The sequence below is a fragment of the Pectinophora gossypiella genome, chromosome 11, assembly GCF_024362695.1.
Source record: "Pectinophora gossypiella chromosome 11, ilPecGoss1.1, whole genome shotgun sequence".
In the NCBI taxonomy this organism is placed as follows: Eukaryota; Metazoa; Arthropoda; class Insecta; order Lepidoptera; family Gelechiidae; genus Pectinophora; species Pectinophora gossypiella.
The window spans coordinates 3,501,840-3,516,352 of NC_065414.1; the positions used below are offsets into that span (position 1 = coordinate 3,501,840).

Below are 14,513 nucleotides of genomic sequence, written 5' to 3' on the forward strand. Positions count from 1 at the left end.
TAAACGTACGCAGTATAGGAGGGAGTTCACTCTCCTTGCGGACAAGACCCTGCAGGCCGTCGAAACAAACGATAGAGACGCTGGTCAATTTTTTGACCTACTATCGGAGACGACTGCAAATCTGTTCGAAGCTGAAGCAGCAGTAAGGAACTTGTGGTGTGAGGCTGAAGATTTTAATGAAGCTTTATACCAAGCAGACCAAGAAAAGGCCATGGACTACAAAATGAGATGGCATAAGGTAAAATCCATGTTTGCTAAAACAAGTTCGTGCACCAACAGTGCATCCTCACTGCACTCTGCAGAATCTGGCGACAAGCCAAAGTCAGGCATCCACAGGCTTCCTTCTTTACCCAAGCTGGAGCTGATTAAATTCGATGGCAACGTAAAGTCGTGGCTATTATTTTGGGGACAGTTCAAGAAGATAGACGAAGATGTTAATATTGACGCAAGCGACAAGTTTCAGTACCTTCTACAGTCCATGACCCCAAACAGCAGCGCGCGACAGCTGGTCGAAAGCTACCCACCTTGTGCTGAGAACTATAAAAAGGCAGTCGATGCACTAAAGGCAAGATTCGCCAGAGATGACGTTCTCATTGAGACGTACGTTAGAGGATTGCTCTCCTTGATGCAATGCAAAGGAGACCTCACAAACTTGTCAAACCTACATGACAATCTCCAGACACATTTGCAAGCTCTAGAAACACTCGGCGTGACAAACGACAAGTATGCTTCAATGCTATTCCCTATGGTAGAGTCAGCTTTGCCCGAGAGCGTACTACGTGCCTGGCACCGCAGCACACCAGAACACAGGGAGCTAACTAACTTGATGAAGTTCTTACGGCAAGAAGTAGAATCTGAAGAACGTATCCAATTAGCCAAACGATAGTTCGAGGAAACAACCTTGGTAAAGCCGAAGCCACCTACAGCCTGCTTCGTGACAGAAACCAAGCGCGACAAAGAAGTTTCTATCAAACAAGAAGTGTCGACGTGCATATGGTGCAGTAAGAACACGCATTCAGCCGTAGAGTGTTACAAGGCGGCAAAGATGACAGTCAAGGAGCGTGTAGAGTTTATAAAAGGCAAGAAAGCTTGTTTAATTTGCTTAAAAAGCAACCATATTGCAAAAAAATGCAAAAGCTTCCCCAAGTGTCTTTTTTGCAAAAAGCGACATTACACAATTATGTGCGAAGACATGGCCACCGCTTCAAAAGATTGCAAACAACAGGAGGAAACTCTGTTGTCATGCCAACGCAAGTCAAGCACTACTTTGCTGCAGACATTGGTGGTAAAACTCGTACACGGGAAGAAAGAGGTTTGCATCAGAGCGCTTATTGACAGTGGTTCGCAAAGATCTTATTTAAAAAAGGACATAGTACAGAAGCTTGGCCTAAAACCTACAAGAAAGGAGGTATTACGTCAATGTTTGTTCGGCGGGTTCGAGACGAAAAAAGAAGAGTGTCAAATTTTTGACATTTGTGTCAAGAACACCGAAAATAACTTTTATATAAAGGAGAATGGGCGAATCTGGTCCAAGAACCTCCACTGATGAGACTTATATGTAATGAAAGCTTATGCTTTCCCTATGATTCTGGCAAAGTTCTATCAGATTCTGTCCCGGGGTTCTTTTTTTACGGCCATGTTTGTCCTGGCTAAAAATGTGATAAAATACAGTGGGAGCTAAAATCGACTCAAGATTTCTTGCTGAATAACTAAGTCTACATAAATAATTATGTATCATATTGTATATCATTTTAAAGAGGATCTTTTCCAGAATCCGAAACATAAAAAAAAACAAAAAAAATCTTTTTGTAAGCGAATTATAGTCAATTTATATCTGCAGCGCCATTGTTTCTCGGTAGCTAAGTTCAAGTTTCATGCCTTTTACCCCTACCAAAAGTATCTTACCGATTTTTTTTATATTGCTTCCGGAATTTGATCTGAGTGATAATAACAAGAAAAATAAATAGACACCTCTCCGATAGAGACCGCCTAAGCTATTGCCTATTGCAAGAAATCGTCATCATTAGCAAGTCATTACGGTATTGCATATAAGCTTATCAGCAACTTGGAACTTGGTCCAAGAACCTCCACTGGTGAGACTTGCATGTAATGATAGCTTATACTTGTTCTATGATTCTGGCAAAGTTCTATCAAACTCTGTCCTAGGGTTTTTTTACGGCCATGTTTGTCCTGAGTGTACAGTAGTGGACTGCAAAATCACCTCAGGATTTGTTGTCGAAAAACTATTTAACTAAGTCTATATACATAAATATATATCATAATGTATATCAATTTTAAAGGGGAAGTTTATCAGAATCAGAAACACAAATAAAAAAAATGCATTAAGTATGTAAACGACTTTTAGCCAACTCACGTCCGTAGCACCATTTTTCTCAGCAGCTACGTACGAGTTTCGCGCCTTCCAACCTTTCCAAAGGAGCCCAATCATTTTTTCCTTCTTCTGATATTGCATTCTTAACCTGACAAGTGACAACAAAGAAAAAAAAATAAAAAAAATAAGAAGAAATAAAATAGATACCATTCCGATAGAGGCCGCGTAAGCTATGGACCTATTGCAAGATAACGTACTCAAAGGCTAGTCATTATAATCCAACAGACGTAACATGATTAGAATGCGGCGGGACGGAAATGTAATACATCGCCTTATGCGAAAGAGACGAAATATGTGTCTCTTTAACACTAACAGTATACAGCTTAGTACGAGAGAAACAAGAAATAAGTCATTCTAATCAAGATGCAATATAATGACTCTATTGTATACAAAAGAAACACATTTATTAAACAAGTTCAGGCAATAACTGGTGCAAAAGGCGGCTTTATTGCCAAGGTAGCAATTACTACCAGGCAACCTTACGTTTACGATACGTTTGTTGTACCATTCGGCATTGTTTATAAGACAAGATATAAGCCTGGATTAATAAAACAAGATTGTGGTGAAAGAAAACATGCTACATTTGCGTCCTCCCGCATTCTAATCATGTTACGTCTGTTGGATTATAATGACTAGCCTTTGAGTACGTTATCTTGCAATAGGTCCATAGCTTACGCGGCCTCTATCGGAATGGTATCTATTTTATTTCTTGTTGTTGTCACTTGTCAGGTTAAGAATGCAATATCAGAAGAAGGAAAAAATGATTGGGCTCCTTTGGAAAGGTTGGAAGGCGCGAAACTCGTACGTAGCTGCTGAGAAAAATGGTGCTACGGACGTGAGTTGGCTAAAAGTCGTTTACATACTTAATGCATTTTTTTTATTTGTGTTTCTTATTCTGATAAACTTCCCCTTTAGAATTGATATACATTATGATATATAATTATGTATATAGACTTAGTTAAATAGTTTTTTGACAACAAATCCTGAGGTGATTTTGCAGTCCACTACTGTACACTCAGGACAAACATGGCCGTAAAAAAACCCTAGGACAGAGTTTGATAGAACTTTGCCAGAATCATAGGACAAGTATAAGCTATCATTACATGCAAGTCTCACCAGTGGAGGTTCTTGGACCAAGTTCCAAGTTGCTGATAAGCTTATATGCAATACCGTAATGACTTGCTAATGATGACGATTTCTTGCAATAGGCAATAGCTTAGCCGGTCTCTATCGGAGAGGTGTCTATTTATTTTTCTTGTTATTATCACTCAGATCAAATTCCGGAAGCAATATAAAAAAAAAATCGGTAAGATACTTTTGGAAGGGGTAAAAGGCATGAAACTTGAACTTAGCTACCGAGAAACAATGGCGCTGCAGATATAAATTGACTATAATTCGCTTACAAAAAGATTTTTTTTGTTTTTTTTTATGTTTCGGATTCTGGAAAAGATCCTCTTTAAAATGATATACAATATGATACATAATTATTTATGTAGACTTAGTTATTCAGCAAGAAATCTTGAGTCGATTTTAGCTCCCACTGTATTTTATCACATTTTTAGCCAGGACAAACATGGCCGTAAAAAAAGAACCCCGGGACAGAATCTGATAGAACTTTGCCAGAATCATAGGGAAAGCATAAGCTTTCATTACATATAAGTCTCATCAGTGGAGGTTCTTGGACCAAGTTTCATACAAAAGTGCCCATTGTCATTTATCTGTTGTAGAACAAACAAATATATGTAACCTTTTACCTAAATTAAGATCATGTACTGTAACTGAGCAACTACGTCAAAAAGGTATTACTTTAAGTGACTCAATGACTGACTCTCCCGACGAGGTAAATTTACTGATTGGTGCGGACTTCTCTGGGTTACTTTTTACGGGTAACGTTATACAACTGGAGAATAACTTGACCGCAATAAACACGAAATTAGGGTGGACAGTGCAAGGTCCAATAACTGGGATTTACAGCTCTGTGACAAACTCAGCCACGACTCTTCACTGTTTAACAAAGATTGACCTTACAGATTTATGGACTCTGGAGGCGATAGGCATTACCGATCCCGCGATGCAAGCAACCAAGTCTGCTCGCGAGCAGGAGATTCTCCGAACCTTCGAGGAGAACTTAAGGGTCAACGAAGAAGGTCGTTACGAGGCGAGTTTGCCTTGGCGTGATGTTCCGCGTCCACATGCCAACTATGATCTTGCCAAGAAGAGGATGGACAGCACCATGACTCGTCTCAAACAACTTGGTAAGCTCAACGATTACGATAAAGTGTTTCGCGAGTGGTTAAAGCTTAACATTATCGAGGAAGCACCTGACCAATCAATCCAAGGCCACTATATGCCACATCATGCGGTTATAAAGGAATCAAGTTTGACCACAAAGATCCGTCCCGTATTTGATGCTTCTGCCAAGGATAGGAATGGCATATCCCTAAACTCGTGCCTGGAAAAAGGTGTGAATCTTCTCGAGCAAATTCCTAATCTGTTGATTAATTTCAGGAAAAACAGAATTGGAGTGACATCTGACATAGCGAAAGCATTTCTTCAAATTTCTCTCGTCCCGGATGACCGTGATTATCTTCGTTTCTTATGGTGGTCCCAGATTGATGAAGAAGGCAGAACGATGATCACATATCGTCACAGACGCGTGGTTTTCGGAGTGACATCAAGTCCATTTCTTCTCGTAGCTACGATCAACCACCACCTAGATAATTGCGCGGAACCCTACAAGGAGACTGCAATGAAGTTGAAGAAATCGTTCTACGTAGATAACTGCGTCACTAGCCTGGAATCAGAGCAGGAGTTGGAAAAGTTCATCAGTGAATCAAAGAAAGTAATGCTCGACGGTATGTTTGACCTCAGAGGATGGATCACGAGTCCCGTAATTGTTGATCATAATGTGGAAAATACCTCGATACTAGGGGTAATTTGGAATATCAAAAATGATACCCTACAATGTAATGCTAATTTGAAAAACATTGACATGAAACTGTCAAAACGATCCTTACTATCGATAGCTCAAAGGGTTTTCGATCCTATTGGAGTAACCTGTCCTACGACTATTGTTCCTAAGATGATAATGCAAAGGGCTTGGTGTAGAAAACTTTCTTGGGACGAGAAATTACCCGGTGATTTGGCTAAGGATTTTAAAAAGTGGTTAGAACAAGCTCACGTCATCAATGATTGCATTATTCCCAGGCGGCTGACTAGTATGCCTATAAAAGATTGTGAAACATCATTACACGTGTTCTGTGACGCAAGCAAGGACGCATATTCAGCATGTATATTTTTGCGGTCAAAACAAGGTGAAAATGTTAACCTGAGTCTCGTTCTAGCAAAGTCCAGAGTAACACCGGTGGACAAAATAACTATTCCGCGACTGGAACTGGTGGCTGCAACTCTTGCTAGCAGATTATCCGTAACTGTTATTGAATCGCTGGATTTGCCTGATTGTGACTTATATTTTTGGTCAGACTCAAGCGTCGTACTTACGTGGATCAAGTGTGAGGGACCATGGAGCGTATTCGTAACAAACCGAGTAAAGGAAATAAAGGGTTTGAGTTCCTCCGCTGCCTGGAGACATGTTCCAGGTCACCTTAATCCTGCCGACTTGCCTTCCAGAGGTGTGGCACCTAAAGGATTGCTCGAGAGCCGATGGTGGGAGGGTCCAGCGTGGTTGCGCTTAGACAAAGAACACTGGCCGGTTGCAGAATTCACATCTAACGCGCCAGAAGCTGATGACGAGCGAAAGAAGACTAGTACTTTTGCCATGCTTGTCGAAGATGAATCTTTCTTAGACAGACTAACCTATTTTTCGAGCTACACAAAATTGGTTAGAATGATTTGCTGGATACTGCGATTAAAGAAAAGAACAGGATCTAGAGAAATAACATTCGACGAGTTTGAATATGCTGAGAATGTACTTATAAGGCTAATACAACAGAGGTATAAAGAGTCGTTACTCGATAAAAATATACAAACCTTTGTTGATGATAATGGATTAATAAGGCTGAACACAAAGTTGTCACTAGGAAGTGAAAACTACAATTTCAAGTTCCCTATTGTTCTTCCTGGAGCAAACACGATCGTTAAGCGTCTAGTAGAGCGAAGGCACATCGAGCTGAAGCATGCTGGAGCACAGACCTTGCTAAATAACTTGCGGCAAAATTATTGGATAATAGGAGCCCGAAAATTAGTACGAAGTACTATACATCGATGCATTATATGCAAAAGATTTAAAGCAAGGCGATGTGAAGCGTCCACTGGAGTTTTGCCAATAGAGCGGATGGAAGCTAGTGTCGCCTACCAGTTTTCTGGTGTTGATCTAACTGGCCCTTTGACATTGCGTTCAGGAGACAAGGCTTGGATCGTTCTGTTTACATGCGCCACATACCGTGCTGTACACCTAGAAGTAGTGGAGACACTGTCGACAGGCGACTTTTTGATGGCGCTAAGGCGTTTCGTGGCGCGACGAGGACGAGTGGAACAGTTGTTTAGTGACAACGGCACAAATTTCCGAGGTCTCGATAATGCGTTCAGTTCACTAGATTGGGATGAAATACAACGTTTTTCATCCCAATCTAGTGAACTGAACGCATTATCGAGACCTCGGAAATTTGTGCCGTTGTCACTAAACAACTGTTCCACTCGTCCTGTCACGGTCGCCAGAAAATGTGGCAGATGAAAAGGCGTTTGTGCAACGTACAAAACAATATTTTATTCGGAGAGAGAAAAATGACACTCAAAAAACAGCAGTTGTAGATCTGTTACTAAGCAACATACGTCACAATAATAATAATAATAAAAGTCTCTTATTGGTCTCTTATAAGTTGTATTATCTATGATTACGGCTTTTTTTTAGCGGGAAACGGGAACGGGACAGTTGCTTTCTTCATTGAATAATCTAAATAAATAATACGAAGTGGTGTTTTGTGGTTAATGATCGCATTAAGTTAGTCGGAAGACATTCGCGAGTGTTATTACATTGGAGTATTCAATAAACAAAGTGTATCTGCCTATTTTCGCTTCGTGCTAGGAAGCCGCTTCATAGCTCAAAAGTTTATGCGGACTTTTGAGTTAATTCGTTTGGGGTTCGGAGTAGGAGTCCACTCCGAGGGTGGGGGCTTAGGTTTCATCATCATCATTCATCACCTTTCACCATTTCATTAATCATCAAGAAAAAAAAATACGTCAGACATGGCTGTATGGGCATAGTTCCCTTTGCCTTACCCTTCGGGGAAAACCAAACCAAAAAAAAATATCTATGATTACAAATAATCACTAATAATAAGAATAAAAATAGAAATTAAACATAGCGTACAGCGCAGGTGTTCATCTGGGCTTATAAGATGTGCTTTAAATTTGTTTAAATATATTGGTGCAATATTTATTTTACAGGGCATTGATATCGTTTGGAATAATATGGATTAGAAATATATATTTTACTGAAATTTACTGATTTAATATATCCACCTGGATAGCATTCTTTGATCTTATTGGTCCAATCGCTCGGATAAATTCCGCGCCGCGCGGCGGTAGATAGTCGTGCCAACCCCGCTGGAAACAATCAATAAAATTCCCTTCCATGAATATTTTTTTTGAGAGCCCCATTTTCTAAGATAGACGAACATTTCCTATCCCTGGACTTTACAAGTATGTTTTACGAGTATATAAAAAATATTATTTTACTGTATAAAGGAAGAAACAATTACATGTAATTTAGAAGATGTGAGATTTAATATCTATAAAAATAAGATATAGATATAAATTATTATTATTGGGTTATTGTTATTGTTTTTTTTTTTTTTTTTTTTTTTTTTTTTTTTTTTTTTTTTTTTTTTATATCATGGCATTGAATAAAACAGTCATCATCATCACCAGCCCATTAATGTCCCCACTGCTGGGGCAGGGGCCCGCGGGCCCAGTGCGGATTAGTAGTTATTAACGACTGCTAATGCAGCCGGGACCAACGGCTTAACGTGCCTTCCGAAGCACGGAGGAGCTCGAGATGAAAACTTTTTTTTTTTTTGTGGTCATCCATCCTATTTGCGAAAGTTGCTTAACTTCAATAATCGCAGACCGAGCGCGTTTACCGCTGCGCCACCGTGCTCAAACCAATGTCCGATACGCGATCACAGATTGATTTAATGTTTCAGGACTGGCGCACTCTGAGTTGTGCCCGAAGCAAACTTTATCCAGTGTTATTCCTTATTCTATGGTGATAATAGTTCCCATTGCCAGATAATACACTTCAAAATGGCTACTGCAGATAACGATTGCAGTGACGTAATAATAAGGTCGATTTTTAATTGAATAAAAGTCATGATTGAGGAATGATTGATGGATAGCTGCTCAAAGAGCATTGTATTAAGGCGTTGTACCATGGTGCGGACGGCACAGGTTTGATCGTCTATTTGGTCCATTTGTCTATATGTGCGTGCTTTTAGTCTGTGGTTGTTTGACATTTCTCTTCTGAACCTAGGTACTGAGGCTTTTTAGCGGGAAACGGGAACGGGACAGTTGCTTTCTTCATTGAATAATCTAAATAATTAATACGAAGTGGTGTTTTGTGGTTAATGATCGCATTAAGTTAGTCAGAAGACATTCGCGAGTGTTATTATATTGGAGTATCCAATAAACAAAGTGTATCTGCCTATTTTCGCTTCGTGCTAGGAAGCCGCTTCATAGCTCAAAAGTTTATGCGGACTTTTGAGTTAATTCGTTTGGGGTTCGGAGTAGGAGTCTACTCCGAGGGTGGGGGCTTAGGTTTCATCATCATCATTCATCACCTTTCACCATTTCATTAATCATCAAGAAAAAAAATACGTCAGACATGGCTGTATGGGCATAGTTCCCTTTGCCTTACCCTTCGGGGAAAACCAAACCAAAAAAAAAAAACTAGGTACTGACCGTAACAAAAATTTGCTATTATTATTATTATTCCTTACGTAGTATTATTGCTTCTTATTCTGTGCTGTTAGTTTGGTGCCCTCATAGCACAGAGTTCTTTTTATCATACTCCTCATATATATTAGGTTTTCCTCTTCTTATTCGGACTGTTGTTTGGATATTTACTGAGTGTTCTAATCGTGCATGATAATAAGAAGTTACCTGCGACATTAAAATGGGGAAATGTGTTGTGCCTGGGTGTAATAATGCAGGACATCATGCACTACCGAAAAATATTAATCAGAGAGAACTTTGGTTGAAAGCAATGAAGTTTGAAGGTCAGGTTAAAAACACGATTAAAAAATCAGTGTGTACACAACATTTCAAGGATTCTGACTACATGGACGCAGAAATAGATCTTCCGAGTAAGTAGTTTCTATGCCTATTGATATTCAAGTTTCCTGTAGTCTTGGTTTTTTTACGCACGGCGACTAGACTACCTTCGAATCATACCTACTACACAACCTTTGCGACAATAACGATTAGCCAGACTCACTCTGTCTGTCATCAGGAGGACATTGGCAAGTAAGGTTTACTTAGGCCTCGAAGAGAGTAGTAGATCCCTGGGCCCTTAGCCCTGGAGGTTATGCACTAATTAATGTAATAATTGTCCAATTAAAGAGTAAAATTATTCATTCATAATTTTCAGATATGCAGAGGAGGCGTTTAAAGAAACATGCAGTGCCATCAGTTTTTCCATGGTCCAAAGCCCCACTGACAGAAACAAGTCCATTTATCTATGAACATAAAACAATACATGACATTATGAACTCAGACTCTCAAAAGAAAAATATAGAAACCAAAGATCCTTTACCTAGAAATGATGATAATATTTCTAAAATAAAGTCGTCCAAAATACAATCATCAGAAGTACCGAAATCATCATGGTCTGATTTGAAAATGAAATGTGAACCAGAATTTTCTTTTAATGTATCTGGAGTTAAAAGTACATATGTATTTCAAAGTAAGTAGGCAATATAAATTATTATAATATTAAACCATGTTAGGTAACATAATATATAAATAATACTGACAGTGAAAGTTTTCCCTCGATGATTTTGTTATTGTATTTTTTCTTACAGATATTCCTTCAAAATACATGCCAGAACTACCTGGTCTTATGACTGATCCTGTCAAAAATACTCCCATTCAACAAGACCCAGACCCACTAAGTGTACAAGAGATAGACAATCAAGAGAGTACTGAAATTGATATGGATGTTGCAAATAGTATTGACATATCTGAATTTGTAGAAGTAAAGCAAGAAGAAGACAGTTCTGATAACATAGAAAATAATGCTACTACAGTCACAAGAATTTGTCCCACTTGTGGAGAGCTACCCTTTTATAGTGTACATTATTATAAAAACGAGGCCAATGGAGTTAATTTTTACACAGGGCTTGAAAACTTTGATAAACTTATGTTTGTGTTTATGAGTTTAGGGAATGGTGTAAACAACTTAAATTATATTTACGAGCAACCTCCAGTTCATCTTGACCCATTAGAACAATTCTGTATGGTATTATTGATTCTTAAAAGACATAGAGAATTTGAAGATGTCGCAATGACACATAAGACATCTGTGAAACAAGTGACAAATATTTTTATCACGTGGATAAAATTTATGGCCTTACAATGGCGAACTATTGATTTGATGCCATTAGAATTTAATGATACGTATCCTCATAATGGAATGCAAATAGATGCATCAGACTCTTCTATTAATACCCCTTGCCAACCAATAACCCAGGAAATAACATTTTCGACATACAATAATGGACATATAAAACTCCTGATAGGCGTTACACTCAGCGGCCTTATTACTGACATTTCGCCATGTTATGGCGAAAAGGAGTCAAATGAACAGAATATTATTTTATCCAATAAGGTCAGAGCAGATATGCCAGAACCTAAGCTAAATAAGGACAACCAGGTTAGCCCCAAACCAAGTACAAAACATAAAATCCGTAAAAGAGGGAAAAAGAGTGCCAACAAAAATGTACATGTTGAACGTGTTATTGGCATGTTAAAGACATACAAAATCTTAACTGAGGCAATGAACGAAACTGAAAAATTACTTTCTAGTGATATCGCTTTTGTAGTGGCCATGTTGGTAAATTTTAGATCTAATAATAAAAATAATAATAATGCTTAGAAAATTATGTAAATTGAAAATAGAATTATAACTAGTAATGCTAGACATTAATATAAACTAGAGATGGGCCGAGTACTCGTTTGATACTCGGTACTCTGCGTACTCGGCGGGTTTTTTGATACTCGTACTCGGCCGAATAACTCGGTTATTTGATAACGAGTATACAGCCACTGGTAAATAACAAACTTTTTCAATTATTTTTTTACTATGACGCGCAACGTGATGTGTTTGTTTGCAAACAATCAAGTGACTAGTAGTTGAAAGGCGTGGGCGAGGTGAGGGGTGTATCAACGCGAGCCGACCGCGACATCTTGACTGGCGCAAACCTATTTGTACTTGTTTACGCGCGCGACATGCGAATTTGATTGAACCGAGTTACTCGGCCGAGTACTCAGTTGAAAAAAAATTGAGCCGAGTAAAACTCGGTACTCGTTACTCGGCAAAAGTGTTACTCGGCGCATCTCTAATATAACCTGATGTAATGATTATATTACTAATGTAACATAGTCATCACATGAGTCATGTCAAGGGCCTTTGGTGGCTAAATAATAACCCTGACACCAGGGTTGATGAGCTTGGTGATCCACCTCACAACCCACACAATACAAGAATGTTTGTATAAAGATATATGTATATATACATCTACAAAAATTCTGTGTGATTTTCAAGTAATGTGGCTTGGAAAATCTTTCATTGACAATGACAATTTAGTAATAGGTATTTTAATTATTTTTTAAGTAAATAAATGGATAAAAAGACTTTGTCACAGATATTGCATTTATTTTATTTTTTATACTATAGCACGCTAACATCATTACATTACACTACGTAATTCAATAAATTACATGATTTAAACAACTAATGTATTATATATATATGATATGCTTTAAGAGTCACTAAATAGGCGTAAGTGGTTTTTATTCAAAAGAGAATAATAAGGTAAATTACTTAATTAAAGATGTTTTGTTTATTACTAGCAAGTAAGCATATTAATAATAATTATCTACAGCATGAATACCTAGTATGATTAATATTTCTTTATGTATTTATTTACAAAATAAGATATCTTATTGTTAGATAGGTGGTGCCTACAATATTTTGACTAGAACTAATCACTAGATTGATATAGCATTTGCTTAAATTGAATTGAATTCAAAGATTGCTTTCATAAAAATAGTACATCGTTTCTAATGAAGGACATTCCTGGCTCATCATCATCATCATCAATTTAAGAGCCACGCTCTTGTCGGTGCAGCATTTCCATGCTTCTTTTTTAGGGAAAAAAATAAGGCAGTGGTTTCCCTCTTGCCTTCCGCCGCGCAGTACTCTGACGCAAGTGGGATGGCGCCCAGAATACATTCCTGGCTACGTTCCCCAAAAACAACATGGCGTTGTACAGATTTAACGTGATAATTACCTATTATCTTATTGCCCGGATACAATATAATGGCAGAGGCATATACAGGGTGTTAGTGACATCGTAACGAAAACTTTGAGGGGTGGTTCAGGCCATGATTCTGAGTTGATATCAAGTAGAAATTTCCGTCGCAAAAGTATGGATTGGAAAATAATTAAAAAGAAAAGAAAAAAATTCATGAATTTTTTGACACGAAATTCCACTTGATATCAACTCAGAATCATGGTCTGAACCATCCCCCTCAGTATTCGTTACGGTGTCACTAACACCCATACCTACTTATATGGCTACCGTATGTACTTGTACGGGGTGTAAGTGTCATCGTAACGAATACTGAGAGGGATGATTCATCTGATTATTCTGAGTTAATATCAAGTGGAATTTTCCATCGCAAAAGTATAGAATTGAAAATAATTTTAAAAAACTAAAAAAAAATCATGAATTTTGCGACGGAAAATTCCACTTGATTTTAACTCAGAATCATGGTCTGAAACAACCCCCTCAGTATTCGTTACGATGTCACTAACACCCAGTATAAAAATAATTGTTACTTGATATTTGGATCTGATATGATATAGAATTATGTTCTTCTCCTTTGCGAGTCGATGGCATTCGATAGTAAATTTACATTGGATCATCGCCATCGTGGTGAAAAAATCGGCCAGTCTGCGTTACCGACTAAACCGTCCGCAGACTGTTACCAGGATGCGCCGGGCGCGAGAAAACTTCTTAGAATTATGTTGCTGCCTATTTTGCTTCTCTTTATTCTGATCAGAATAATAATGGGTGGTTTTGAGAACGTAGCCTGGAAAGTCCTTCATTCTATAAAAAATAAACAAAGAAAATAAACAAGTGAGGCAAGACAGCTGAACAAAAAATATTGAGGACATTTTTAAACAATTATGGTAACACCGAAAACTAAAGCGATCGTATCGCCCTCTCATCATCACCAGCCCTTTAACGTCCCCACTGCTGGGGCACGGGCCTTCCCTGTGGATGGATAGGGAGATCGGGCCTTAAACCATCACGCGGGCCCAGCGCGGATTGATGGATATTAACGACTGCTGATGCAGCCGGGACCAACGGCTTAACGTGCCTTCCGAAGCACGGAGGAGCTCGAGATGAAAACTTTTTTTTTTGTGGTCACCCATCCTATGACCGGCCTTTGCGAAAGTTGCTTAACTTCAACAATCGCAGACCGAGCGCGTTTACCCCTGCGCCACCGAGCTCCTCAATTATCGCCCTCTATTGATATTATTTAGCACTAATTTTAAATTGTTATTGCTTTGTGCATACATTTATACTTATTATTATTTTATTAATTTATGACTCGAGGAGCTCGGTGGCGCAGCGGTTAACGCGCTCGGTCTGCGATTGTTGAAGTTAAGCGACTTTCGCAAAGGCCGGTCATAGGATGGGTGACCACAGAAAAAAAGTTTTTATCTCGAGCTCCTCCGTGCTTCGGAAGGCACGTTAAGCCGTTGGTCCCGGCTGCATTAGCAGTCGTTAATAACCACCAATCCGCACTGGGCCCGCGTGGTGGTTTAAGGCCCGATCTCCCTGTCCATCCATAGGGAAGGCCCGTGCCCCAG

General features: G+C 38.8%; 3 protein-coding genes across 4 annotated transcripts; all 3 read left to right on the plus strand.

The window, feature by feature from the left end:
* Nucleotides 1-4,110: 4,110 nt before the first annotated feature.
* On the plus strand, nt 4,111-4,934 carry LOC126370757 (uncharacterized). Its single transcript, XM_050015793.1, has 2 exons — nt 4,111-4,647; nt 4,901-4,934. The coding sequence occupies exons 1-2, from the start codon at nt 4,212-4,214 to the stop codon at nt 4,918-4,920; spliced, it is 456 nt and encodes a 151-aa protein (XP_049871750.1). The 5' UTR covers nt 4,111-4,211; the 3' UTR covers nt 4,921-4,934.
* A 90-nt stretch (nt 4,935-5,024) lies between these two features.
* On the plus strand, nt 5,025-7,085 carry LOC126370796 (uncharacterized). Its single transcript, XM_050015820.1, has one exon. The coding sequence runs from the start codon at nt 5,025-5,027 to the stop codon at nt 7,083-7,085; it is 2,061 nt and encodes a 686-aa protein (XP_049871777.1).
* A 2,225-nt stretch (nt 7,086-9,310) lies between these two features.
* On the plus strand, nt 9,311-12,263 carry LOC126370683 (uncharacterized). Of its 2 annotated transcripts, XM_050015686.1 has the most exons (4): nt 9,311-9,714; nt 9,999-10,198; nt 10,232-10,313; nt 10,432-12,263. In XM_050015686.1, the coding sequence occupies exons 1-4, from the start codon at nt 9,525-9,527 to the stop codon at nt 11,502-11,504; spliced, it is 1,545 nt and encodes a 514-aa protein (XP_049871643.1). In that variant the 5' UTR covers nt 9,311-9,524; the 3' UTR covers nt 11,505-12,263. The 2 variants fall into 2 exon arrangements, with proteins under 2 accessions (XP_049871643.1, XP_049871642.1); XM_050015685.1 differs by having other exon boundaries at nt 9,999-10,313.
* The last annotated feature ends 2,250 nt before the right edge of the window (nt 12,264-14,513 follow it).

Excerpts from the sequence above, each read along its gene's own strand:
- LOC126370757 (XM_050015793.1), top strand. The coding sequence starts at position 4,212 with ATGACTGACTCTCCCGACGAGGTAAATTTACTGATTGGTGCGGACTTC. Across the intron at positions 4,648-4,900 it reads GACTCGTCTCAAACAACTTG|GAAAAACAGAATTGGAGTGA; the intron begins GTAAGCTCAACG and ends GATTAATTTCAG.
- LOC126370796 (XM_050015820.1), top strand. The coding sequence starts at position 5,025 with ATGATCACATATCGTCACAGACGCGTGGTTTTCGGAGTGACATCAAGT.
- LOC126370683 (XM_050015685.1), top strand. The coding sequence starts at position 9,525 with ATGGGGAAATGTGTTGTGCCTGGGTGTAATAATGCAGGACATCATGCA. Across the intron at positions 9,715-9,998 it reads CGCAGAAATAGATCTTCCGA|ATATGCAGAGGAGGCGTTTA; the intron begins GTAAGTAGTTTC and ends CATAATTTTCAG. Across the intron at positions 10,314-10,431 it reads AAGTACATATGTATTTCAAA|ATATTCCTTCAAAATACATG; the intron begins GTAAGTAGGCAA and ends TTTTTCTTACAG.